General features: G+C 42.2%; 3 protein-coding genes across 3 annotated transcripts in view; 1 reads left to right on the top strand and 2 right to left on the bottom strand.

Moving 5' to 3' along the window:
- The window catches only part of LOC126980574 (spectrin alpha chain-like), a 56,453-nt gene extending 33,970 nt beyond the window's left edge, over positions 1-22,483 (top strand). The window contains exons 37-60 of the mRNA XM_050830648.1: positions 172-305; positions 905-1,161; positions 1,275-1,461; positions 1,600-1,800; positions 1,911-2,141; positions 2,321-2,635; positions 3,142-3,222; positions 3,548-3,709; positions 4,601-4,791; positions 5,012-5,300; positions 5,908-6,090; positions 6,375-6,497; positions 6,720-6,859; positions 8,266-8,358; positions 9,391-9,467; positions 10,809-11,027; positions 11,647-11,785; positions 12,249-12,384; positions 14,740-14,931; positions 15,236-15,362; positions 15,861-15,953; positions 19,241-19,513; positions 19,833-19,882; positions 21,621-22,483. Of these exons, the coding sequence (XP_050686605.1) occupies positions 172-305; positions 905-1,161; positions 1,275-1,461; positions 1,600-1,800; positions 1,911-2,141; positions 2,321-2,635; positions 3,142-3,222; positions 3,548-3,709; positions 4,601-4,791; positions 5,012-5,300; positions 5,908-6,090; positions 6,375-6,497; positions 6,720-6,859; positions 8,266-8,358; positions 9,391-9,467; positions 10,809-11,027; positions 11,647-11,785; positions 12,249-12,384; positions 14,740-14,931; positions 15,236-15,362; positions 15,861-15,953; positions 19,241-19,513; positions 19,833-19,882; positions 21,621-21,869 (4,142 nt within the window). The 3' untranslated portion in view covers positions 21,870-22,483. The remainder of the gene's footprint in view (positions 1-171; positions 306-904; positions 1,162-1,274; positions 1,462-1,599; positions 1,801-1,910; positions 2,142-2,320; positions 2,636-3,141; positions 3,223-3,547; positions 3,710-4,600; positions 4,792-5,011; positions 5,301-5,907; positions 6,091-6,374; positions 6,498-6,719; positions 6,860-8,265; positions 8,359-9,390; positions 9,468-10,808; positions 11,028-11,646; positions 11,786-12,248; positions 12,385-14,739; positions 14,932-15,235; positions 15,363-15,860; positions 15,954-19,240; positions 19,514-19,832; positions 19,883-21,620) is intronic.
- A 1,084-nt stretch (positions 22,484-23,567) lies between these two features.
- LOC126980599 (transmembrane protein 69-like) lies at positions 23,568-26,979 on the bottom strand. Its single transcript, XM_050830701.1, has 3 exons — positions 26,645-26,979; positions 25,170-25,264; positions 23,568-24,103 (listed from the first exon to the last, which is right to left on the bottom strand). The coding sequence occupies exons 1-3, from the start codon at positions 26,763-26,765 to the stop codon at positions 23,618-23,620; spliced, it is 702 nt and encodes a 233-aa protein (XP_050686658.1). The 5' UTR covers positions 26,766-26,979; the 3' UTR covers positions 23,568-23,617.
- The window catches only part of LOC126980579 (uncharacterized), a 31,675-nt gene continuing 31,040 nt past the window's right edge, over positions 26,911-27,545 (bottom strand). Inside the window, exon 23 of the mRNA XM_050830674.1 lies at positions 26,911-27,040. The gene's annotated coding sequence lies outside the window, so the exon portion shown is untranslated. The remainder of the gene's footprint in view (positions 27,041-27,545) is intronic.

Raw genomic sequence — 27,545 nt, 5'->3', positions numbered from 1 at the left:
TCACCATTGTCAGGGCTGTGGCAATGTGGCTGACAAACGTGCCTTGGACAATGCAGAAGAGGCAGTGTTCTAATGTCTTGCTTTTGGTTTATTGACACATGTTACTTGTTGATCCATTTTCGTGTTAGTGTGGATCATAGATGAGACTTGTGACCTCTGATTACCCTACAGGAGAAAGCCTCATCACCAACGGCCACTACGCTGAGCAGGAGATTCAGGCGCGCCTTGATGGCCTGGACACACTCTGGAAGCAGCTACAAGATTCATCACTACTTAAGAAGGAAAGGCTCCATGAAGCTTATCAGGTAACTATTTCTTATTGCCACTACAGTTAAGCAATTTAGGGAAGGTGAGATATTGCTGTCAAATCAGTAGTAATAAATTAAGTGCTGTAAAAAGTCTTGGCTGTTGGAATAGTACAGAAGGATAGAAATGTTGGGCAGGTCAGACTTGTACTTACTTGTTGTTATTGAGTCTGTTTACCCCAGAATTAGGTTGTAAGCTTAGGAGGAGGAGGATGTTGAGATGAAGACTATATCCCGGTAGCAACGGGGATCATGTTTCTTAATGGTCCCTCCAAGCGAGAAAAATGAGAAAAAATCACCCCTCACACAAACCATTTCATAATATATATCAAAGCATTTGTGATCAGATTATGTATCTTCTATTTTTGGGGGTTTGTATCATGGCACAAATTTGGCCCGTCACTGCTACCGGGATATACTACTTTCTATCATCAGTTACCTTATGGAGGGCCGGGGAATCTTTAAAACAATTGTCTAGTATGGTTTTCATGAAATCCTTCCGTGTGTCTATAATTTAGCGCATTTTCACCTAGTTGTGTGGTATATTTATTTATTTATTATTACATTTTTTTTAAGAATTAACACAATGATCATTTCAGGCACTGCTCTTCAACCGCACCCTTGACGACCTTGAGTCTTGGATTGATGACACTGAGAACCAGCTTCAGTCTGAGGACCACGGGAAGGACCTCACCTCCGTGCAGAGTCTCCTCAAGAAACACCAACAGCTTGAGGCAGACATTGCGTCGCATCAGAGTGAGGTTGACCAGGCGCGAGACGTGGCTCAGTCCTTTGCCACTGCCAACCACTTCTTGTGGGAGGAGATTACCGACAGGGTGGATAAAGTCACAAAGAGGTACGCATGACTTACCTAGTTTCTTCTGTTTTCTGGGTTGGTGTTGAGTACTCACTTGTATATATATGTATACTTTTGCTTTACAACAACTAAGTCTGCATTGCTTTCCTCAGATACAACTCCCTTCATGAACCCGTCCACATACGTCGTGAAAACCTGGAAGACGCCATGTTGCTCCAGCAGCTCCTGAGAGACATAGAAGATGAGTTGCTGTGGGTGGCAGAGAAGGAGCCGCTTGCAGCCAGCCAGGACCTTGGTGCCTCCCTCACAGCTGTGCAAAACTTGCAGAAGAAACACCAGGTATGTACAAGTATTTGTTTGTTGGAACCTTAGGATTTTTTCTTTTCTTTTTTCATCACCTCAAAATATGTCATATATCTATACAACTCAAGGCATTAGATGAATGTGCTTAGGGTAATGAATTGTGTTGTTTTACAGGCCTTGGAAGCAGAGATCCAGTCACACGAACCTGTGATAAGCACCGTCAACAGTCGGGCACAACAGATGATTCGATCGGGTCACTTTGCATCAGCCGACATTGAAGTCAAGATCAAGCAGCTGCTGATGCAGTTGTCACAGCTCAAGGACACGGCAAGTCTGAGGCGGCTGAGGCTTCTGGATGCTGTGGAATCTCAGATAGTAAGTAAAGTCTTTAGATTTTAGTTGCATTAACAGAACTCATATTTGCTACTGATGTGAAATAACCACAATACATGTCTGGCCAGCTCTTAATACTTTGCATTTTACAGTTCTACAGTGAAGTGAGCGAGGCAGAAGTTTGGATGAAGGAGAAGAAGCCACTACTTGCATCACAAGACTATGGAAAGGATGAACTGTCCGTGGGTGCACTGACCAAGAAGCTGGACAATGTAGCGAGAGACATGGAGGGCTTCAAGGCAACAGTCAACAAGCTGACAACACTCTGCTCCAAGCTGACGGAAAGGAAACACTTCGATAGTGAAAACATCTCAAAGAAAATGGTACGTGCAAGAGTTATCCATTGTGCATCATGGAAGTATTGACTGTGACCTTTGTCAAGCAACCATTTATGGTATCGGAAAATAAAAGTGAAGTAGTTATGTAGTATAAATTTATCTGCAGTCTTTACTTCCAGTCTCGTGTATCAGACTAACACGCCTCTTTTTATGGACGGTTACAGCAAAATGTTGAGCAGCACTTTGCGGAACTCCAAAGCCTACAGGAGAAACGAGCCAAGCGTCTGGAAGAGAGCAGGAAGCTGTTTGTGTTCCTGCGAGAGAGTGACGAGGTGGGTGAGTGGCTCAACGATCAGATGGCGGTGGCGGCCAGTGAGGACTACGGCCGCGATGTCGAGCACGTGGAGATCCTCATCCAGAAGTTTGACACGTTCCTGACCATCCTTGCATCAAATGAAGAGAAGCTGATCACTGTGAAGGCCAAGGCAAAGACGCTGCTGGACGACGGACACCCAGAGCCAATCAGGATCCAGAATAAGGTGAGCCATTGTCTTTCGAGGATGTAAACTACTAAGAAATTTCAGGTTGGAGTGAGTGTTTAGTACAGATGTTTTTTATTTATTTTATTTTATTTATTTTATACTATTTAATGTCTATGTCTATAGCGCTGGTAGGCATGCTTGAGGGGCCTGGGTGGTAGTCGGCCCCAGCCCGTATTGGAGCAGGCAGGTGTTTATAGTGGCGCCATCTTCTCTTGAGGTTATTTTTCCTTTGTGTGTGTGCGAGTCTAGACCATGAAGATGTTTTGATTCACTTCTGATAAACTCTTCTTTCTTTGATGTTTTGTGACTTGGTTGTTTCAATTTTCTTTTCTTGTACCTTTTTTTTTCTCCACGTGCAACTAAAACATAGAAATAAGGAGAATCTTCACCTTGTACTTGAATCTGTACGTGACTGTCTACACGTATGGAACCTCAGCTTGGAAAGAGATTCAGTCGTTCTAGATTTCTTATGTTACTGAGGGTTTCTTTGTGGTTTCCTCCAGGTTGAAGAGTTGCAGCAGCTGTGGGAGGACCTTCGAGAGCTGTCCAACGCCCGGCAGGAGGCTCTGGCCGGTGCTAAGCAGGTCAGTGGATTATTATTTTTATTATTATTAATATTTTACTTATTTACTTATTCTTATTTGATGTTATTTTACATTTGGCCTCTTAGCACTGATGGGCTTTCATGATGGGGCCTTTATATTTTGAGGTTGATTCAGAAATGGTTCAAAATTTAACTTCCCATCCTTCATCAAGTTTCTTTCCCTTCCCTTCCCTTGCCTTTCTTCTCTCCTCCACTCCATCCTTTCTTTGTTTCTTTGCTTCCTTCTTTTGTATCTTTGCTCAAGGTGATTCAATCCAACCCACACATACACAACTACTAACACTTAACCCTTCGCTGCTGAACAGGTCCACGTGTTTGACCGCAACGCTGACGAAACAATCAGCTGGATATCCGAGAAAGACGCCTTCATCTCATCCGAGGACTATGGCCACGACCTTGAGACCATCCAGGGCCTGGCTCGCAAACACCAAGGCTTTGAGAGGGACTTGGCGGCAGTGAAGGAGCAGGTGAGCTGGACCTTGTCATTGCAAACCTTTCTTATCTGTTCTGTTTTGATGCCTGTCCCTTGAATGCCCTCAGAAGACATCCACTGAAGGGAATACTGAACCTGCTTTTATCCATTAATTTTGTTTCTGCACATGCTGTTCATCTTATTCACCTACCTTTCACCTGTTAATAGCTTGCTGTATAACGAAGACTTGTGTGATGCTTTGATTGAAGGGGATTCGCAACCCATTACCCATTCACTTCATTCCTGCAAGCGCCATTTAACTCACTCATTTACCTTTCAGCAGTCAAAAGTATCCTTGCTGTATAACTAAGACGTGTGATGTTTTGATTGAAGGCGATTCGTAACCTGTTTTTACCCATTCACTTCATTCCTGCAAGCGCCATTTAACTCACTCATTTACCTTTCACCTGTAAAAAGTATCCTGGCTGTATAACGAAGACTTGTGTGATGTTTTGATTGAAGGGAATTCATAACCTGCTCTTATTCATTCACTTCATCCCTGCATGCACCATCTATCGCACTTACTTACCTTACAGCTGTCAGAAGTAGCCTTACTGTATAATTAAGAGACTTCTATGGTAGTTTGATTAAAAGGGATTCGTAACCTGCTATTATTCATTCACTTCGTTCCTGCATACGCCATTTCACTCACTCATTTACCTTTCAGCTGTCAGAAGTAGCCTTGCTGTACACTAGGAGACTTGTGTGATATTTTGATTGAAGCTGAAAATGGCTGGCTATGATTGCTTTAGTTCTTTCATGTTCTTCCGTTCATAAGTTTCTTGGTTTCTTTTTATGCTATGTGCAAAAGTTTGTGGTGTATTTGACTAAAACAAGGTTGTGAAATTATTTTGTGTCATATTCACAAGTTCACATTGATTTTTAGGTGGAGTCTGTAGTGGAGGAAGCCAAGCGCCTCGCCGAGCTCTTCCCTGATGCACGGGAGCACATCTCAGTAAAGCACGAGGAGACAGTTGAGGCTTGGAATGACCTCCTCGACAAGTCTGCCCAGCGCAAGGACAAACTCTACCAGGCGGAGAAACTGCAGTCCTACTTTGATGACTATCGGGAGCTCATGTAAGTGACTCGCTTACTTTTTTTCTGTTCACATTTCCATTTAAATCATTGAAATTTCTCTTAAAAAGCTTTCATTACATGTATTAGACTTGGTGAATTAGATAAGGAACAAGACACTAATAAGCCACACACTGTTTAATTTTCCATAGGTTGAAGAGATTCATAACATTTTACATTAACCAGAGAATTTGAGACCAATGGTAATGTTTCCCCCCACCAGGGCATGGCTGAGCGAAATACTGGCGAAAATAACTGCGCCGGAGTTGCCAAAAGATGTCCCCGGGGCCGAGGCAGTGATCTCCCGGCACAAGGAGTACAAGACCGAGATTGACGCACGATCGGATGCCTTTGACAAGTTTTCTGCTGCTGGCAATGCGCTTATCGACCAGGGACACTTCATGGCTGAGGAGATCGCAGAGAAGATCGCTGTGCTGGAGTCACGGCGGAGGTTCCTTCTGGAGACCTGGAACACGAGGGATGAAACTTACGCCCGTGTCCTTGATTTGAGGGTGAGATTTTGACGCCTCTTGCAGACTCCTTCCGTTCTTATGTTCTTTTATTTACCCGTCTAGCATATAAGAAGTGAGCTTGTAACTGATAAATGACACCAAAGTTAGTTTTGCATTCCTGTTGTACACTGGAAAGGAAGTGTTTAATCCCCACCATTTAGTTAGCTGTCTTAAGTTCTTTGTTGTCTGTTTTCTGCAGTTCTGTCAATCTTTTGCTTTCTTTCATCTTTTAATTTCTGTCATTCTTTTCAAAATCATTCCTGTATTCCTGTTGTATGCTGTGGAAAGCAAGTGTCTGGGTTCTGTTATTTAGTTAACTGTATTACTAAGTTCTTTGCAGTCTGTTTTGTGCTGTTCTGTTCATCTCATGCTTTCTTTCATCTTTGTATTTATCATTTTTTTCTCAGTGTGTCTCCTGTCTAGTGTTACTTAAGACTGCGGTGCTCAGTATGTTTCTTGGTTGTAAAGTGAAAACTGTTTGCAAGAAGCACTATATTTCCTCAGTGATTTTGGTGCCATTTCTGCCTCTGGAGCAGTTTCAATTTAATTTTAACTTTTTTATTGTATGTTTCATTATTTTACCATTTTCATAATTCTCCTTTCCCAGCAATACATGCGAGACGTTCAGGTGTTTGAAACTTGGATTGAGTCCCGCGAGGCAGTGGTGAAGGACGACGAGATGGGCGAATCCATCCCTGAGGTGGAGGAGCTGATCCGCCGCCACGACGACTTCCTCAAGGCCATCGATGCACAGGCAGACAAGCTCGACCCCATCAAGAGGATCACAATGGTAGGCACCTCAGCAACAGATCTTTTGTCATGTGGTCTAAATGGTTCGTTTGCTAATTTGAGGTGTTATATCAGTGTGACGTATTGATTAGGGTCTGAAGAGAAGTAATGCACCATTGTCTTGTATTTTTTGTGAGACTCATGAATTTGAGGTGTTATATCAATGTGATGTATTGATTAGGGCCTGAAGAGAAGTCATGCAGCATTGTCTTGTATTTTTTTGTGAGACTCATGAAGAATTAATTCAGAGGGAAAGAAGGAAACTATTACTGTCCTGTCCAACAGATTGAAGGAGACTTCCAGCTCCAGAAGAGGCGAGAGGAGACGGCCAAGAAAGCAGAAGTTGCCAGGAAGGAGCAGGAGCGCATGGAGAACATGAAACGAAAGGAGGTCCAGCGCATCACTGACGTAAGTAATTATAAAAGCAGCTCTCTGAATGACTCTTCCAAAAAGGTCGACAGGCTTAATTATGAGTGCATCAACAGTCGCCTCACCCACTTCATCAGAAATCAACTTATTTATCTAACAGAAATTCCTTGTTCACAAAAAGAAAATTCAGGCAGCCCTCAAAGGAACTGCTCTCATAAGAAGATTGTCCTGCAGAAAATCATTAAAACTTTAACCAAACAGGAGAGACGGCGGGAGGACGAGCGTCGCCGCACCCAGGAGATCAAGTTCACCAAGGAAGACATGGAGCGAGTGCGCCTCAACATGAACGGAGACTACTCCAAGGCCTCGCCCTCCGCACGGGATTTCGACTCCTCATCCAGGTGGGTGGTCTTTGGCCTGCATTACAATGATGCACCTTTTTTCACAGTAATTCATTAATGTACATGACGGGTGTTTTTTAAGTTTTCAAGCAGGTTTTAAAGATGGACAGCAGGGATAGTGAGACATGAATGTAAGACTGAGTCCATATTTTGCTGGAATTCAGTTGGATAGAAAGTTGAAATTTATCTTTGCTAGACAAGTAATGTAGCATGACATTCAGGATTGTATGTACCAGTATATGTCGGTGTTTATCATTACTTAGTATTTTGAATGAAAGTATTGGAACATTAAAAGAGTTTGTGTGTGTTGCTAATTTCTCATCAGGCTGAGAACAAGCAAAATTTTACCTTTCCCAGACGTTTGGGCCCAGGGTTTGTCACATATTGACTATTGACCTGCTGAGCCCTGACCAGGTAGTCAGTTCTATGATGATGATTTTGGTGTGGTAAATATTCATAATGAAGGTAGGACTTTTATTCTGTGAGACAGTACAGCCTTCAGAGTGGCTGGCAGCCGCTCCCTCAGGTTCTGGTCAGGTACTGTTGCTACTTAAATCTTTACTTACGCTAATGGACTCCTGCTTTGTGGCATGCTCATGTTGTAAGAAATGTGCAACTCTTATTTAGTAATTGTTGCCTAAGGACAGATTAATAGATTCTCTTGTTGAAAATTAGTTCTTTGGCATGTTATTGTTTAATGCACTTGAACAGCTGAATACTCTCTACTGGTAAAGGGTCTTAAGGGCTGGGCCTCGGTACGTCTTTTCATTGGTGGTATTGCTGCAAACTTTCAGGCTTTCCTACTAGGCTGATGTACTGTGCTGAGAGCAGTGATGATGGCGGGATAACACTCACTTGATGAAGTTGCAAAGAGATTTTTCATATTTGTTTCTTGCATATTAGTGTTTTTATTGGGTCCCTTTTCAGTTATATTTTCTTGTATACTGATATAAACTATTCTGGCTTCCTTGACCTAGACTTATCTGGCGGCTGTAAAGGCCAAGAATTTGCTGCACTACTTCTATCTTGCCATTCAAGCTTGAAGATATTTATTTGTTGTACATTCTTTATAGCCATTTGCTTACAAACAGTTTTGAGTTCCACTTTTTCACTATTGCTTAAGCCTTAAGGTATCCTGCCATCTTTATCCTTACTATTACAAACAGCTTTCACGATATACCTTGCATGGTTGATGTAGATAATACAGGTGGGATGAGTGACAGGTATTTCAGCATTATCGCTAATATTGCATGTACCAAACGTTTATATTTTTGCATGCCCTGCATTCCTTATTATATTGCCTAGTTCTTTGTATAGATAGCTAATGGTTTACTAGCATGCTCTTGACCTCTATGCACTGACTCCACCCTCCTGACCTCACTTGACCTTGCACTGTGCCCTCACAGTTCCAGCTCTGAGGCAGATGAGACAGCCAGCACTCCTGAGGGTCACCCAAGGTACCGGAAACGTTCAAGCTCTGTGGGAGAGGTTCTCATAAGGTATTGATGCACTAATCAATTAAAACCATGCCTGGAGCACCTGGTCTGGCCTCGCATCGGCGCACAGCTTATCAAATTCATGTTAAAATTGCCGCTTGTTGTACAGTGGCCCCGGGGACCTCCTGCTATAGTGCATCATGACAGATAAGGTGTGCACACCCCTCACCTTGATGCCCCAGCCACCAGTCACATTTAGGGACGCCTGTCACTGATGAGTCTTTCCTAACACTTCAGGGGACACAAACCTATTTTAGGCATAAGTGCTAATTTTGGAAACAAGGTGAGGAGTGTGCATTAGAGAGAGAAGACTGTATTACAGATACGACAAACTGCACCACAAGTGATTTTTATGCTTATATGACATCTTTGATTGCCTTAGTGTGATGAACCATAGGAAGGTGTAAGGATCCTAATAAGCTTATTCACATATAGGACGCAGGAGATGTCAGTTTGTCGGCAATGTAGTCCATCATCACAGTTTTCTGCAAGCTGTGTGAGTGCTTTAGGAGGACCATTGTTGAGTACCTTGGAATGATTTGTCCCCATGATAAAGTAGTGAGTGTTGTGGCCAGTAGGACCTTATGTGTACTGCAAGCTGGACTCCGTGGTGGTGGTGGTGGTGCTGTCCTTCCATGCTCTTGTGTGGGAGACATGAAGTAAAGCTTAGTAATTTGATCTCAGCTTGGTGTTGGGAAGTACTGTATATAATTTGTGGTTACTAACAAATAAAAAAAAAAAACTAAATTGAAACATGCTAATCCAACTCAGCTGGGTATGAGGTAAAGATGATTTAAACATGATACCAAAGACCTAACTCATTAAAACATTATTTGAATAGACTTACTCTGACTCACATGTCTAGATACGTACTACTACTGAATGACTTCCAAATAACCCAAAAAATTGTTGTGGGGATTGTAGTGTAGAGGCTCATTTCTTGGTGTTCCCCAGTATTAAATAGTTACAGCAAAATTTTATGGTACGTCATTACTTATTTAGAACCTGTGTCTAATGCCTGTCTTCTCTGCATAGGAAAAACCTGGAAGTTCCCGACAGCGGCGCCCTCTACCGCTCAGGCTCACAGACCAGCCTGAGTAGCTTAAAGAGAGGTAACAGCTTGCGACAGGACATAAGAGCACACGCACCCTTTAACCGTGGTGTTGGTAAGTGCATGCTGCATGTGGGTCTGTCTGTTCACATCCTGACTTCTCTCATGAATGAAAAATTACCTTCACTATTATGGAACTATTGTCAGGTTTTTGAGACTTGAGTTTTCAGGATTCCTTGTCATGGGCAGTATGAGAATGATAGAAATTTTGGAACAGGGCTTTATAAAAAACTGCTATGAGGATTTTCAATGATGGAAATTAATTTGGACTGAATGCTTTAATTGTAATATCAAGTTGGCTCAGTGGATAAGATTTAAGTGACTTCTTCAGACTCTTGAAACTTTCATATTTGTTTATTTTATTTATTTTTTTGTCTCGTGTGAAGTAGGTTTCATTTAATGCTGTAAATTTTGAACCTGCATTCTTTTGATCATATTAGGTGGAGAGCAGGGTTGTACATCCTGTGTTTTTTAGTTTTTGGATGAGCGCTGCCGTGTCCTAGGTAAGGCAGCTCAGTGTTGTTGGTGTGGTCACCGGTCCAGGAGGGCCGGCACCTGCATGCCAGTCGGGCAGCATTAGTGACATGCATTCAGAGTGCTGCCACACACACCATCTTTGGAAAGCATGTGGGACTCACTTAGAATTTACCCATAATGTTTCTTGGCACATGCTGGCTGAGCATAAGACCACTTCAAGCCAGCACACTCTTATATGTTGTGAAGCATGAGTGGATTCAGTATTTGACAGAAAGCTTCCACGGTGAATTACATGATATTTAGACATTCATCTCGTGTGCATGTTCAGGTATAGAGTGTATTAAACTGGTGTTGGTCGTAACAGTTTAATCGTCTGTGTTTTTGCTCCAGCAGTCAATACATTAATTGGTGTTGGTTTTGATGTAATGTATTTTCCCCTTTGTATTAATAATGAAAATCTTATTTTTAAATTAATATATTAATTTTATTTAATATTTTTCTTTTTGCTTATTCAATAATTGTGGCAGTAAAGATTTGATCAGTAATATGTAGCTTTGAAAATTTTCCTCACAGCTAAACAAATGAGCCCAACATGCTAACTAACCTGACCTCATATGAGCTACCTATAAACAACTAAACGATAAATAACTTACACTCTGCGAGAAAATATCAATGTTGTGTCTGATATTGATGCTGGGAACACTGGAATACTGTGAGGTGCTAACTAGGGGAGCAAAGGTCCTCCTAATGGGTGCTGCTCAACCCTCTGAGCTGATACTCTTTTGAGGTGACCTGCTCACCTGTGTTAGCCTCAGAAAGCCAATCTTTCCTTAATTACTAATTAAGGCATTGATATTTTACTCAGACATCAAGAGAGCGGAAAGCATGAAAGTGGACAAGAAAGCCAAGCGCACACCCAGCTTCACCACACGCCGCCGAACACAGAGCTTCCGCAAACACAAGCGAATGGAGAACATGGCAAACCTTCCTCCGGTGGAGATCCAGGGCTACCTGGAGCGCAAGCAAGAACTTCAGAGTGGTGGCAAAAAGGCAACCATCAGGTCTTGGAAGGGCTTCTACACTGGTTAGTGTTGTTGAGGCAGTGTTTTGCCATGAAGGATGTTACTTGATAGACACTGGTTGGCCTGTCCTTATATTTATCTACATTTTCAATGTCTTGTCCCCTCGTGGGAACTTGCCCCTGTCCATTCATATTTTCTTCTCCCTCACATACCATTATTTCATGACTGCTTGACGGAAATAGTTTCATGTATTCATGCAAATGATGGGGCAGAAGAATGCTTGAATTTACAATGTTGTGATGAACTGTGAATCCTTGGAGCAAAGTGGGGAGTGTAGATGTGTAGGTGCTGTGATTGGGGAAAGTTATGTGGTCATGCATATTGAGGGAATCTATGGGACGAGGTGTGAAAGCAATCTAAGGGAAGAATTAGAATGAGCTAAATGATTGACTGATAGATACAGAAATACCATAAACATAAGCACAAAAATGGGTGCTGTAAAGATGTTTGGAGCCAGACTGAATTATCATTATTATTATTTTATTTTTTTATTTTTTTAAGTAGTTGTACCTTTTTCTCTCTTTAAAAGTGAATAGTTATCATTTTAGTAAGTTTGTTTATTAGATTCACACATTCATCTAAAGTTTTACACTGACGCCTGTGCACACTTCCTTCCTGCAGTCCTCTGTGGCCAGTTGCTGTGCTTCTTCAAGGATGAGGATGACTTTTATGATCAGAAGGCTGCCTCCCCGCCCATCAGCATCCATCAAGCGAAAGTTGAAGTTGCTGGTGACTATACGAAGAAGAAACACGTCTTCAGGTAACTTCTCCAATGATAATATAATACTTTTAAGTGTTGCTAATAGAACAACCAAGAGCAAGGGGCAATGTGAACATCCATTGGCCTCTGAAGAGCAAACTACATGCTAAGGATCATATAATAATTACTCTGATTATTGAATTTCAACTTGTACTACACAGAGGTACCATTGATTGCTCTGCCTCTCAGAATAATGTCCAGGAACAATGTTAATTTTCATATAACGATTACGAAATACAGTAAAACCCATGAAGTCTGGATTCTTTGAGTTGGAATTACGGAGAGGTCAGCACAGCAAAAAAAGAAAAAGAAAAAAAAAATCATTATTATTAGGTGGAGGTGGTGTGATGGAGAGGCCAATCCCATAAAGTGGCAATTCAGTGTTGTAGGTAAGGCCCCCGCCCCAAATCTGACAATTTCGAGGCGTTACTGTAGTCACACTTAACAACGATCTTCTCCACAGAATAATCACGAGGGACAATGCTGAGTACCTTCTCCTGGCTGAGTCAGAGGAGAGCCTGAAGGAGTGGGTCACAAAACTTGGGTTCCATGCTGAGCTGCCTCCCTCCATGCAACTCATGTCCTATGATAACCACAAGGTCAGAAAATTAACTAGCTAAGTGATCTTCAAACAAGGGACCATTTTTATTATATTTCTGATTGCTTTTTTTTCTTCAAGCAAAATCACTCAATACCCCACCCAAATATGTATGTGCATTTGGATATTCAATTTCCTGCACTTACATTTTTTTCTCTCATCTAAAATTGGGGTTCTTTAATCGAACCTTCAAAAATTGCTAAGACAGATTTTTCTTTCAAGCATCATTTAGCACAAGCCAGAGAATGTTACCCCATGTCAGTGATGTTGCATGAACGATCCTGCTTGCCGTGTTACCAGCAAGATATTTTTCCCCCTTTGGGCATTTTAGTACACCAAGGTTCCATCCATGGCACCACATGTTGAATGGAGCACCAGCAGCAGCAGCACAACACACGAGATTCCCACACACATTAATTTTTTTAACTTATTTACTTGATGGTGTGTTTAGCTCATCCTGTTTGGTCATCTTCCCTCATCAGCAGCCCAAAGTCACACTATCTAGATAGTGGATATGCTGGGCTATTTAGATGCGGTGCTTTTGAGTGTTACATATCACACTATTAAATTTCTTACAAGTATTTAAAATTTCCATAAAAATCTGTGTGCATCCAAGACCCATATCACACTTTTGAAGTTTTTATAAGCATTTAAAGTTCACATAATCTGTGTGCATCCTTAGACACAGAAAAAAAGAAGTTTGGTGACAAAAGGAGTCCTTGGTGTGTTTGTTGATGGTTGATTTATGAACCTTCATTGTGTTAACCTTTTGAGCTTGTAAAGTTTGTCAAGCTTTTCAGTAGGTAAGTCACACTAAGTAAATTATCTGTATCATGTTTTGGGAGCAGTATTGCTTCAGTCACGGCGCTGAGCCGCGTAGGCACCGGACACCTAAGTAAGGACTAGGCTGCTGTATCTTGCCACAAGGGCATAAAAGACTGTCTTTGTCTCCATCGCTGTCTAATATTAGCTTCTTTATATTTTTTGAGAAAAGTTGGCAGGGCAGTGTGCCATTTAGAATAACTGACACCTGCTTTTCTGTAGTCCTTATTTTTATTTTCTCATTTAAATCTTGTATTCAGTGTTTTTGCAATTTGTCCATTCATCATCTAAATAATATACTTCCTCTTCCGGCAACTTATTTCTTGATGGTCATGCTTACCTAGACTGAAGTATTTGCAGAACTGTATCATCCCTTTTTTATAGACATATACCGCAATTGATAATTAGTTTGAATTTGAATTTGGTGAGAGCAACATTAGAAGTTTATTATATTTATTTTCAAACTTTTTTTCTTACACATTTCATGACTATATTTTGGTCTTGTTGGCCCATAACAGTCGAGGTTTCCATTGGCTGTTATTTCATCAACTCGTATCTTTTTTCAGGATTAACAACCGTCACAAGAAGCTCTTTGTGTCCCTCCCATCCCCTCCCTTGTTGTATGATGACCATGTGAAAAGTGCTTGTGCATTTTGTACTCTGATTACACACAAAAAAATGATCTACTTTCATGTTTGCAAACTTTGAGCATTGAAGCATGAGTTGTAAATAATACCTTGCCTTGAACCACATAGTTTACCTTGATACTGTGGATGATTGCTTCAATAACAAGTAAATAAAATGACACATGACATGAAAGAAGCTTCTTGCGCTGCTTGACCAGATCAAACTAGCCAATACGTTGTCTTGATATAGATAAAAGATGTACCACATATCCTCAAATCGCAATCCTGGGCAAGCTATACAAAGTGAAACACGGTTATCTCTCATCATCCATAGTCAGTTGCTTTAGTTTCGTGTGTGCTAAACTCAGAAAAGAATTATTCATTTTAATATCTTTAGGTAAATTAAAACGAGTGGCCCCACGTGACATAATTTCTTTATAGTAATTTAATGTTATGTTTTAAATGACGATTCCTTGAAACATTTATATTTTCTAAGTTTTGCAGCATTTCTAAGTAAGGCTTTTCTTTAGTTTAGTTACCTTACACTCATCACTGTCTCGACATCAATATTACCTCTTAAGCCATTCCTCTGTACATGATAACCACAGTTTGATTTGCTATGTAAATTCATGATTCCAGTCATGTGTACCAAAACATTGTGTGTGGAGGCATTACCAGAATCATTTCACATGTTCTTATTGGCTTCCTCCTTTGGCTCTATTTTCCTTGCCCTTCTTTTCTGCACTCATCACACTTTGTTAAACACACATGCTTTAACTGTTGCTGTAAATTCACATGCATATAAATGTCTCGATCCATGGTGTCTGCTCCCTTATAGCTGGTGTCTTGTCATGATATTTTGCCTGTATGTCTTGGGTTGTGTCATGTTGGAATGTTGCATGTGACAGGAAGGGGAGGTGGGCAGCGAAATGGTGGCAGTTCCTTCCCGTGACTCAGACAACTCCTCGGGTCACTCTACGCCTGAAGTCCGTCACCGAGGGGCAGTCAGCTCCCACCCTAAAGGCGCTGGAGGGGGCTTAGACCCAACCAGGCCACATTCTCAGGCCCTTGACAATCCCCTCTATGCCAATTTGGAGCATGTGAGTAATGTGTGCATGTCAGGTTGCCCCCATCTGGTGTCCCATGGTGGGTATTGTTTGTGGTGTCCTATTTGTGGGAGTTATGTTCACAAGGGAATGTTCAGTGCTGTTTACAAGTCTTCATGTTATGGCATGACATGCTTATATGAAAGGGACTTCAAATAGTTCAACACAAAACAATCACTGGATTGTCCTTTTTGCTGTGCTGCTAAAGTAAGATATTTAAAGCTTTTTCTGTGGATGAGTTAAGGTCATATTTGTTGTTATTTTACACCATGAATGCTGAGAACAATTGCTTTCGTAGATGCAAGACAAGGCCAAGCCACCTGTGCCACCACGAGGAGGCTCCACTAGTAACCGATCCTCCCGTTCTTCCGTGGGTGAGGAAGGACCCATCTACCAGAACCGCATCTCTGTTGTTCCATCCTACGGTGAGTAAACACATGCAGGACTGGAAGTTTGGAGGACATCATAATGAGGAGAGGATCGATAAGCCAGTTGAGCTAAAAGATGAAGAGAGGCAGTAAAGCAAGAGTAATCAAAGTCCAGAAACCAGTGATACAAGAGAAGGGTTGGAAAGTCATTAGGGCAAGAGAGGTGGAGAGCTGAACAACCATTTGGGGTGAAGAGGGCAAGGGGTAATGTAACAAGTAGGGGTAGTGGGTGGGAGGTGCATGGTTGAGAAGCTGAATAAGTTGGGATACTTTTGAGGGATAAAAACTAATTTTATGGTTAAAAATGTTTTATTTACTTTTTCAGGTTTTGTACAAATTTGCAACCAGCCAATGTAACCAGTATTAATTCTTCAAAGAGTAATGATTGTCAATAATAACTGTCCAGCCACTTCATGAGCATAGGTGTTCTGTAGCTTAAATAAATATAGAAAAAAAGTCATTATTTTAAATATTACATTTTCTTTATATTTTCAGAAGTAAGTGCTCCAGAGAATGCATATCAGAACTACCCACCTGACAGACCCAACGGCCACCGCAGGGAGTCCTCCGAGAACATGAATGGAGAGGGTAAGGATGTGTGAATGATTGTCCTTCACTGTTGGTTGGTCATGTATCGAATGTTGCTTTTACTGAATGTTACATGTTGCACCCTCTAGTCGTAATGCACATTTCACTAAATTTGTTTTGTGTACACAGTTCCCTTGAGTAAATTCAGAGCCATAGTGTTGTGCAAATAGGGAGGAAGAGGATGCCTGAATTAAGAGCTGCTGATCATATTATATAAACATTGACAGTGAGAGGAAGTTGCTATTGATGCAAGTAGTGTTTATTTGATTATGGAAAATATCTAAGAACATTAATCCAATACTTTAAAAGGTTCCTCCTTATCATAAATTGTTTGTTGAATGTTCAGGATCCAGAAATATAACATCAATATACTTGTGGTAGATTCTGATTATGCTGATAGTGAATGCTTGTCTAGATCAACTTTTAAGCATCTAAGATGAAAACTGGACCATTCTTTCATTCTGACAAACCATGACATGACAGTATAAGACTACAGACCAGCTGAAACTTCAAGAAATATTCCTTTTTCATTTGAAGTCTGTGGCTCCTCTGCCTTTTGAAGGGTGAAAAAAATTTGACCAAGAAATATTGACATGACAATATTTCCTTAGCATGGGCCTCATCTGCTGTCCTGAGGCTAGTATTGTGCATGCTCATGTTGTAGCCATACTCAGACAGCCGCATCATCCATTGGTTGTATCAAAACACCACAGTTGTCACTCACATTTTCATTAACCACACCTTGATATGATTTTTGGATGTGTAATTATTTAGCACTTTTCTGATTATTTTATCAAAACTGATATTACAGTATTAATGATACATTCTGGCACACTCAAAACCTCAAAGGATATAGTGAATTTATCATAGGGGAATTTTTCTTTGTCCACTATTGAGAATGTGGAGAAAACAAAAATATTCTATACTCACAAATTGAACAGAACAAGAAGCCCTTATCCTCTGGAGGCAAAGTGCAGAGTTGCATTGAAAACTGTGGTTTCTGTCAGGTTATTATCAGGGGTGTGGAGTCAGATATAAAAAAAATTCCAACTCGAGTCTGACACCAGGAAATTTTAAGGTTGCGACTGACTTTGAATACAACCCCCACACCCACCCACCCCCCTGCGATACTATGGTAGCCAAATCAAATTCAGCCACATCACACCACATACCACACCCAATCGTGCCATATCACACATGACGCCCAGCCACACCACACCACACGCCACATTACTCCACATCACACCCAGCCACACTACATTCCACAGTCCCCACACAAAACAACACATCATAGTTAACCAAACCATGCAACACATATCCAGCAACACATACCACACCACACACCACATCACACAACATCTAGCCACATCACTCCACACATACCCAGCAACTCCAAACCAGATGTCACACTCAGACACACCACATCGCATGTCACACGCAGCCACACCAACCCATACATGTACACCCAGCCACACTACACCATACATCACACCCCACCATACATCACATGCAGCCACACCAACCAAAACAACATCACAGCCAGCCACACCGCAAGGCACATCACATCCAGGTACACCATACTTCACATCACATCCAGCTACACCATACTACAAATCACATCCAGCCACACTACAACTCACACCATACCCAGCCACAATACACCACACATTATATCAAGTAGCACCACATCATACTGCACCCAGCCACACCACACCATACGTCACACCCACCAGCCACACCATATCACTTATCACACAGCCACACCACCACACACACCAAACCAAACCAAACCAAGTGACATCACACCACACCCAACCACACCACACTACACAACACTCCACTTCTAGCAGAGCAGCCAAGTACTCTATATAAGAATTGATTACGTAAAGGAGTCGGAGGTATTCTTACCAACTCCAACTCCAGCCAAAAGTAGGCGACTCCGGTATCTGCAACTCCACACCCTGGTTAATGTTACCCTCAGTCAATTTAGCTGCACTTCACACTGCGGTATGATGACAATTTTTGCATGAAAACTACTTGTCATACTGTAATCCCTATATATCCGTGCACTGCATAAAATACTAGTCTGCACTTTATTGCACATTGCTAAGATTTCCCTCCCCATCTCAGCAGGAGACAAGATCTATGATGGTGCAGTGCAGTTCCCTTGATCACAAAACAAATGTAAACCCAAGACTTAAATTTCACACTTAAGGAAAATTAGTTATTTGTCATTATTTGCTGATACCCTTCTCAGGTGTATTTATATGATTGTGTATAATCTAATCCATAACATATTAGCAAAGCATGTTCCAATAACATGAGGTGTTCTGATGACCAAGTATGATGGTTTAGTGAAAGGTGTCTGACATACTGGACGAATTAAGGCAAAATAAAACTTAGAATACTTATGCCAGAAATGCACCTAAAGTGTCTATTTTCTTTGTCTCTGTGTAAATTCCTTACTATAATGTTCCTTGACAATCCAGTCTTTGAAGTTGTACCAGGTTCTCACCATGCTCTGTATGTGATTGTTACAGTGCCTAACCTTCTTAGATGACATGAATAGTACTCCCAAATGAAAGCGTTTTACCTTTAGAGCATGTAAGTGGACAGCAGTCCTTGGGAAGCATGAATGTGCATGTCATCCTCAGGTGGGTTTTATACACACACACACACTGACACATACATCATATATACTCATGGGGTATTACCTTCAAGTGGGTTTTAAACACCATGCATTGTGGGGTACTCCTGGCATAATTACATGATCATGTATTTTAAATCATATCTGACAGTGCAGCTGATCAAATTTGATTAAAACTTGCTGTTACCTTCCTAAATTCCTTCAAAATAATGTTTCATTGCATATGAAAAATACATGTTGATGTGCCTCTCTTGTCCCTTGTCATGTAGATACTGTAGGTAACATTGCATGAAGTAAGCTTCATCATGAGATGTATGATTCCTCTCATCTCATTTATATGTATCTTTTCCTTTCCTGTCCAGCCTAGCAGAAGGTGCATGCATTTAACAATTTGAAAATGCTGATGAATGTTTACTAATTTACCTGACCTTGGATAAATACTTTGAATGGTGTACATGCTACTAGCATATCATTCTTGTCTAGCCATCCCTGTCAGTAGTGGTAGATCTTCAGCATGTCTGTTGTGTATTTAGTCTTCTGTCCACGGCCCTTCACATGTTTGTTTATTATGTATGACTTGTGCCTGTCCCTTCCGTGTGCCCGTCTTGTCCCCTGTTTTGAGTCCGTGGCCTCTCTGCAGACTTACCCCCACTGCCTAGATCAGCCCCACCACTTGCCATGGCCCGACCCCCAGTGCCACCCAACCGGGCCAGGTACGGCGACCAGTCCTGGGTGGGTATGCCGCATCACCCTGGCATGCCACACCCTGGGGCAGCTGCTCCCCCCTACAGGCCACAGATGGGGCACATGGTAGGCCACCACCACCAGGTAGCCCAGCACTCCACAGGCCAAGTGGCTCACTTCTCGCAGGTGTCACGTGTGTCTCACCACCAGTACCCGTACACGCCACAGGGTCAGTCCTGCACTGCTTACACTGTGCTGCGTTGTGTTGTGTTGTTGGTGTGGTAATGGCTAGCTGCTTCATATGAATGTTTTGCTTGTAGATTTGTGTTTGTCTGTAATATGCTTTAGCTACAGTGGATGCTGTGTATTTGTACATGCACACTTTGGGGACAACATTATTGTTCATTATTGGTCATTGGGTATTTACACTTACAAAAACATGATACTTTGGGTACCTAGTCAGTGGTATTTTAGTCTGGGGAACCACAAGGTAATTCATTGTCCTTCATGTCAATGCTACATCAAGTAACTCATATTCCCATCTTCAGGTTCCACCCACCACCCAGACCTAACTGATGGAGTTCCTGGCAGCAGACAGGTAAGATCTGTTAACATAATTCATTTTTATGCTATATAACCAGCAGTTCCCAAACATGTGGGGTGTTATATTCTACAACCAGGGAAGGGCTTATTATTTCCAAACCACTGTGGCCAACGCCCCACTCGAGCCCCCAAAAGAGGCCAAGATTTGTAAACAAAGGAGACAGTAATATGAGTGTGGCCAGTGTCACCTCTGCCACATTTTCTTACCTTCCACAAATATTTTGTTCAACTATGATTGTTGTTTCTGGTAAATGGTTGCCTATACAAGCTGCTGCAGGAATATTATAAGGGAGCTGTTGTTGTGGGACACCACTTTCATCGTGCTCAGCTGATCAACTATCCAGTTTCGCTCCCCTCCCCTCCCCCCACCCACCTGCCAAGAGTTGTGTGGCTGATAGGTGAACCCACACTTCCCTCTCCTGCAGGGGGGCAACAGCGACTCCCTCACAACATTCCCACAGCAGCCCTTACAGGTGACCGTTTACCGGTAAGAGCAATCATAGTTAAACAAAATATTCATAGAAGGTAAAAAGATGCAGCAGAAGTGACACTGGCCACACTCAGATGACTGTCTTCTTTATTTACAAACCCTGCCCCCTGCACGACGCCTCAGAGGGGCATCCAGCTAATACTGCCATCTCAGCAAAATGTGTTAGCTCTGCTGTGCAGTATTGTGGGGTTATTGAGTCAATCGAATGCAGGGCTGGGGCGAGGCGACTGCGTGAGGACAGTAGCAGGGTAGGAGGTGCAGGAAACGTGTAAACAAACAGCTGCTCTATCCGTGGCAGGATGTTTGGAATGTCAACTCATTACTTAGCCTGGTATTACTAATATTTGTGACCTTGTCTTAAATGCAAGCGTTTGTAAGTTGTATACATCATAATTCGAGGATTACCTGTATTTATATGATGAAATAATAGGCTAATAGTGTAACTAATAAGATCCGTATGTAGCCTAGTATTGCAAAGTGTTCTCCCTCATGCTGTACATAACAAACTTATATAACATTGCACAAATTTTCAAACGTTCTCCCACACTCAAATGGTATAATTTTTCTATTAGAGTAAAATTACGTCAAATATCGATTTTACATTACTAAATACCTAATAGAGAGTATATGCCAGGTGGTGCGTTGCTTTACTCACCTGCCACCTCCACTCCTGACGGTCCCCCCTAGCAGTCTACACACAGCTACCCTCTGCATCCTAAGTCCTTCTTGGCAGGATCGATCAACTTGTCCCAGCTATGAGTTACGACAACACTATGAGCAGGATTGACGTCTAGGAGGTGTGCCACATGCCCATATAGCTGGAGTTGGCATTCAAGGACTAAGACTGGAGAGGCATGTCGATGCCTTTGGTACCAAGTGCCTTTGCAGGATCATCGGGTATTGCTGGAATGACTTAGTGTCAAACCAGCAACTCCTTGATGAAACAAAGTCGTAGCCTGTTGCCAGCTTAGCCCTTGAATGCCAACTCCAGCTATATTATATGGGCACATGGCATGCTTCCTGCACACTGATTCTGCTCATGGGGTTGTTTCTGTATGAGACAACCAGCAAGTCAACGATCTCTTAGAGAGGGGAAAAAATGGATAGGCTAGCTGGGACCTGTGGGGGGGGACCATTGGGGGGGTGGAGAAGCAGTGAGAGTAGAGTGATGCCCCAAGGCATACGCTCCCAGTTAGGTAGCAGTCCTTTCCTTAAAAGTAATTCTTCTTTTTTATCCCTACAGCCGTACTCTGAGTACTCCTCCCGCTCCATGTCACTGCCCCAGGGTAGCAGCCTCCCGCCCTCTGGTGTGTCAGTGCACACCAGTGGTGGACCCACCCCTGCCCACCGCAACTCTGCCACCATTGACCGTCAAGGCCTTAGCGAGAGCTCCTCTGAGGGAGATGTACCTGTGTCAGCCAACAAAAAAGAAAAAGAGAAGAAAGGCTCTGTTTTCAAATTCTTTGGGCGAAGAAAGGGTGCCCAAGTTTAGTTGTTCATTCACCAAATATCTATTTTTGTTAAGGAAATTATCAAATAGCTAACCTAACTGAAGTCTGTGCCACATAAGTATATACATATGAAAAATAGGCTGTAATTATGGCTTCCCATAGTAGGAATAATTCATTACCTTGCCTGTCAAACACATTATGTATAGACAAGTACCTGGATGGCTGAACACCCATGGGTGCACACACCCGTGACTGGTAGTGCACAGTGTGGCTGAGGTTCAGTGTGGTCAGTCTGCAGACCATTATCAGGCTGTGTTGCAGGGGGGTATTCAGTTTCATTATTCTGTATGTAACACAACATTTCTTGTGTGACTCATGCTTGCTATCACACCTTCACATACCATGTGGTTATGTGTTCTGTATTTTCCAAGTGCCTTCATCTCCGGGCCAAAGTTAGGAAAAAATGGTTTGAATATTTAAATGCCTCTTGTAAGACTATCAGAATGAATAACTTTTCATACTTTACTTCTTAGCCTGTAAATAACTTTATAAATATTGTTTAAATCAAATTATTTTGTTGAGCGAAGGAAGAGTGTATGTGGAAATGGTATTATGTGCTGCAAAAAAATTAATATTGATAATATAACTGATTTAATGTTTATTTCATTTCACCCTTGACCTAGCAGCAGGACCACTACAGCCAACCACAGCAAGTAAGTCAAAACTCGAAGGTGGAAAAAATAAAAAATAATACTGGGTGGCAAGAAATAACATACAGTTGAGAGTTAACCCTTGACATCCTTGACAACAATGAGAAAGGGTTGTCCCAATAACATGAATGCCCGAATTGTTTAGATTACAGTAGGTGGGTACCTGTTATCACACTTTAGAGGCTGCGCACCCTATTCTTTAATGGGTGGTGCTCCCTTCCTGCAAAAATTACTTGATGCAGGCCTACTACCCACACTGCACTTCTTTCAGTGAATAACCAGCTTCAGGGCAAAATGGAGTCCTGGCCAAGTCCAGCACCCAATCATGCTGTCCCCTAGGCCATTGGGGCAGGGGAGGGGATGGAATGGTGGGGTGGTGGTCTCAGGTGGTAGAGAGGGGCTACAGAGTGAGGAGTGTGGGGCAGGGGGCAGACAGATGTGGGGTAAATTCTCAGTGTGGGGCAGGGGGCAGACAGATGTGGGGTAAATTCTCGCTTAAACAAACCAATTGGGGGAAGGGGGTGACATTAGATCAGAGGGATCTGAACTTTTTTTTAGCAACAAATGTTGTCTTGGATGGAAAACTATAGTTGATCATCAAAACAGTCAGCATTACCACACTGACAATGGTACAACTCAACTAGTGAGGCAGTAAATGTGTGACTGTAGGAGTGTGAAACTCTGGATGGATAAAATTTAGAAAAATTACAACACTACAACAGCACATAAAACAGAGGGAAATGAAATACCCATTGCCCAGTTTAGATCATTCCAAAAAATGCTCAGACAACTTACATACCTTGCTGGGGAACAATAGGAACTTCTCTATACCAAATCAGTTTCAGGCAATTCAATGGCAGCCAATACTCCTCTTGCTGCTTTTATGTTTTATCTGAAGACACTTTAGGCTGTCCTGGGAGCATTGCATATTTACTTCCATCATCAAAACCCCATTCAAGTTTCTGAAGAATTAGATTCTGCTCGCATAAAAATTGAGGAAAGAGATTAGCTCAGGAAAGAACATTTCAATGAAAATACTATACATTTATTACATAAATAAACAGCATATAAAGGCCATACTATTCTGTGACACTTTTTGCAGTCTCTTTACCCTTTTCATCATTCTGTGAGGGCAATGTCATTTTAAATATAAGTGTAGTCCATAGGGACAAAACTGCTATGAAAGTAAGGCAAAACCTCATCCCCTTAAACCAGCCTGGGTAGCCCCACATGGCTATATCCATGTACCCTGCTACCCCGAGGCCCCCAATAACCGTTAGTACCCCAAAGGAGTGAGGCGCTAGGAGCCCCAGCCAGGCCACCAAGGATGGGGCGACACTATATCCCAAGTTATGCCAATCAGGGAGCTGAGTGCTGCCCTCCGGAAGTGTTAGGCCCCACCGCACGCCCCCCAGGAAGGAGAGAATTGATGCTCCATAATACAGTTGTGCCTGAGCTAATTCAGCCTCATAAATACCTGTGCTCATCATGTATGCTGGGACGGCTATAAACGGCACCAAACCAGAGAATCCAAGGGCAAGGGCTGGTTTGGGGGAATGGCGGACCTGGCGAGGAGACACAACAAGTATAATAATCCAGTTAATATCATATATAGATGGACAGATAAATAAATAATACAATAATCAAACGTGTCACCTTTCCACCCTGACCTGTGGAGATGAGGAGGGACTGTGGTGATTCAGTAATGCACACGTCTAATAATGCTGGTAATATGGAAGCTCCAGCCAAGTTTTTAGAATGTTTCAGATGTGTATCTGACTACTGAAATACAATATCATCTCTATACATATTTCTGCACCTAAACAAATGCACATCTCTGGGAATAATTGATAAACTTTTGTAATTATAAAAGTATTCATGATCATGATTACAGTATAATAATAATCAATTATGGTTACAATAACACAAACATTTGATCACTTGCAGCTGATTTTAATAATGGAAATATCTCAAGCCTGGTGTGAGTTTTTTATTCCCAATTTAATGAGAGAGAATCAGAATGGATCAGAGTAACTATCAATTCCTTCATCTCTTTATCCACATCATGAAATACCACTTTTATGTTTGTGAACAGCTTAGTATCTGTCAATTTAGTTGATGTGTTTTTTGGGTGACAAGTCATCCTGGACCAGCAGGCTACACAAAGGTTGGGGGAAGATCTTTATAGGATTTATGAGTAGAGCCAGAAGTGGTAAATCAAACGACATTAAAAAAAATGCAAGGTACTGGATATGGGGATCAGTACTAGAAAGTCAACAAGGAATTAGTCAATGGGAAATGAAAACATCAAAATAGCACAGGAGAGGAAGGACTCGTGCACTGGTACAGGATGATGTCACCCAAAAAACACATCAACTAAATTTGACAAACTTTTAGGCTGTTTACAAACATAAGAGTGGCATTTCACAATACAGATAAAGAGATGAAGAAATTGGTAGCTGCTCTGATCCATTCTAGGTTGGAGTGTGAGGCTGTAATATGGTCCCCATACACAAAGAAACAATGATCAAAAGAACACAGAGAGCAACAATAGAATTAACATGCCAAGAAAGATTAGAAAAGTTGTTTGACAGCACTATTCCAATGGCTTACAGCTGGGCGAGTGCATACCTGCTTCACAGCGTCAAGAAGGGCCAGGGAGGTGGTTTTCTTGTCTTCTCTGAAGTTATCACAGGATGAAGTGTGAAGCTTCTTTGCTCCTTCGCCTGAAAAAGTATCATTATTGGATTCAGTCTTACTACTTGATTATGTACAAATTTTCAACAAAATGATATCCAACAAAATGTCAACAAAATGTCAACAAAAGTAAAGTGATGGTTTGTGAGCAAAGTAGAAGTGAGGTTGTAGATTTTGTATGCCCATATAGAGTGGGAATTGAATGTGAAAAAGAATGCAAAATAATTTTGAATGGTGAAGAAATGGAGGAGGTAAGTATACCTTGGATCAGTTATGTGTAAGCATGGTGGTATGCAGGGAGATATAAGAGAAAGGACATTGCAAGGAAGAAGGGTGGTAGGGTCTTTGGGACGAATCATGAATGGCAGAAGTGTGAGCATGGAGGTAAAGAGGGATTTGAGAAATACAATAATAGTATCAACTCTCACATATGCAAGTGAAACGTGGGCCTGGAATGAAGGTCAGAGGTCTAGAGTGCAGGCAGTGGAAATGAATTATTTGAGGAGTGCTTGTGGTGTGAGTGGAATGGATGGAATGAGTAATGAAAGTGTGTACGAGCATTTTGGAACATGTCACAGGGGTGGAGGGAAGAAGTGTGGAGTGGTAGAAGAAGTGAAGCGACAGACTTTAAAGTGGTTTGGCCACATGGAATGAATGGAGAGTAAGATGACCAGAAGGGTGTATGTGAGTGAGATAGAGGGAGGGAACGCTAGAGGACGACCTCCAGTGAAAAGGAGGGATAGGGTGTAAGAGTACGTTAGGGAGAGGGGGGAAAGATCTTTGAGAAACTTTGAGCTGGCAAGGAGGGAGTGTCTGGATAGAGAAAGTTGGAAGCTCTTCTGCCGTGGCCATCCCCTGGTGGGAGCTCCTAGGAGCAGGCGTCGATGAAATGAATGATGAATGAATGAATGTTCTCAAATATTTCTTGTAAATATTTAAGCTGACCATCCAATGACACGCCCGACACTCGTCAACAGACCGACTGCAGCAGCTGCTAGGTTATGTTGTAATAGATCACAAGAGTATTCGTTAGGGACTTTCCTTACTTTCAAGACCAGGGAATTTTCCCTATTTTTGGGATTTTAAGGAGGGGAATTTTTGAAGACCATTTTTCAGTGATTTTGCCTTCCCCCCAAAACCCCAGTCCCCCACACGTCCCCAAGCTTGTTTTGGGGGGTAGGGGGGCTGGAGAGGTGGAGGGGGAGAAGTAGTTCTGTAGTTTTACCCAAGAGATCTATCAGAAAAAGAGAAGTTATAACCACTTGAGAAAAGTTGGATAAGGAATGGAACATACAGGGACTTCCCCCTTTGCTTCTGTCATCTTCCCTGAATACACAAAATGAGGGCAGATATCTGCCATTTGCAGTTGGGTGTAACTCTGAATATTTACCCCCAAGCCTTACACTCACCCTGGCAAGCCTGGCGCGAAATCCCGTTGAGGCAGTGATTGGCCCCCACCGCCGCCACCCACTGCCTGCCCCCCGGTGCCGCCCCCAGGGGAAGGCCGCGCCGCCAGGCACACCTCAGCATGGCGGTGACGGGCTGCCCTATTGGTCCTGATTTTATGTCCTTTGCATCACCTGGCAGGCTCCACCGTATTCCCTGTGTTCTCTCTTCTCTCTTGATTGTTCCACACACTTGACTTGCACTCTTTTATATAGTATTTTTGGATTATTTCTGGTTATTCTTTTCTCCAACAGCTGAGTGGGGTTGACGGTCAGCTGTTTCCCCACTGATCTTGACCTTGATGTCACAGTCTCCGGCCGGCGTCTTGGTCTTGATCGTGGTTAGTTTCCTTCGTCGACCTTACAAGAAAGATTGATTGATTGATAGTTTATTGTTGCAGGTAAACAACAAGGGAGAAGGGAGGAACATGCCATCCCTACCCCCAGGCAGGACAGAGTGAGATTATACAAATATACATTATACAAATATTAATACAGGAAAAAAAAATACAAACAGGAGGAAAGAAAGCAACAGGGAGGGGGGGTACACCCCCCCTGACCTCCAACAAAAAAACAATAAGACGGGGACGGGACACCAAGCAAGGAATGAGATGGAATATGGAATATAATAAGAAGTAATAAGTACCTTAAAAAAAAGTAAAAGAGAGCAGCCTACACTAACAACGCAGTAGTTCAGGCTGCCACACACGGCATCACCACCTTGGTGGTGCAAACTGAGGTGTTGAGGGAGGCAGGGAGGGGGACATCATGGTTCAGTTCAGGAACAAATGTCTGGGGGGGTCAGGGTCAGGTCAAGGCAGTCCCGTGGCTTAGCAATGAGAGGGAGGCATTCACACAGTGTGAT

The sequence above is a fragment of the Eriocheir sinensis genome, chromosome 4 (genome assembly GCF_024679095.1).
Source record: "Eriocheir sinensis breed Jianghai 21 chromosome 4, ASM2467909v1, whole genome shotgun sequence".
Lineage (NCBI taxonomy): Eukaryota > Metazoa > Arthropoda > Malacostraca > Decapoda > Varunidae > Eriocheir > Eriocheir sinensis.
This window is presented reverse-complemented; position numbering and strand designations above follow the sequence as displayed.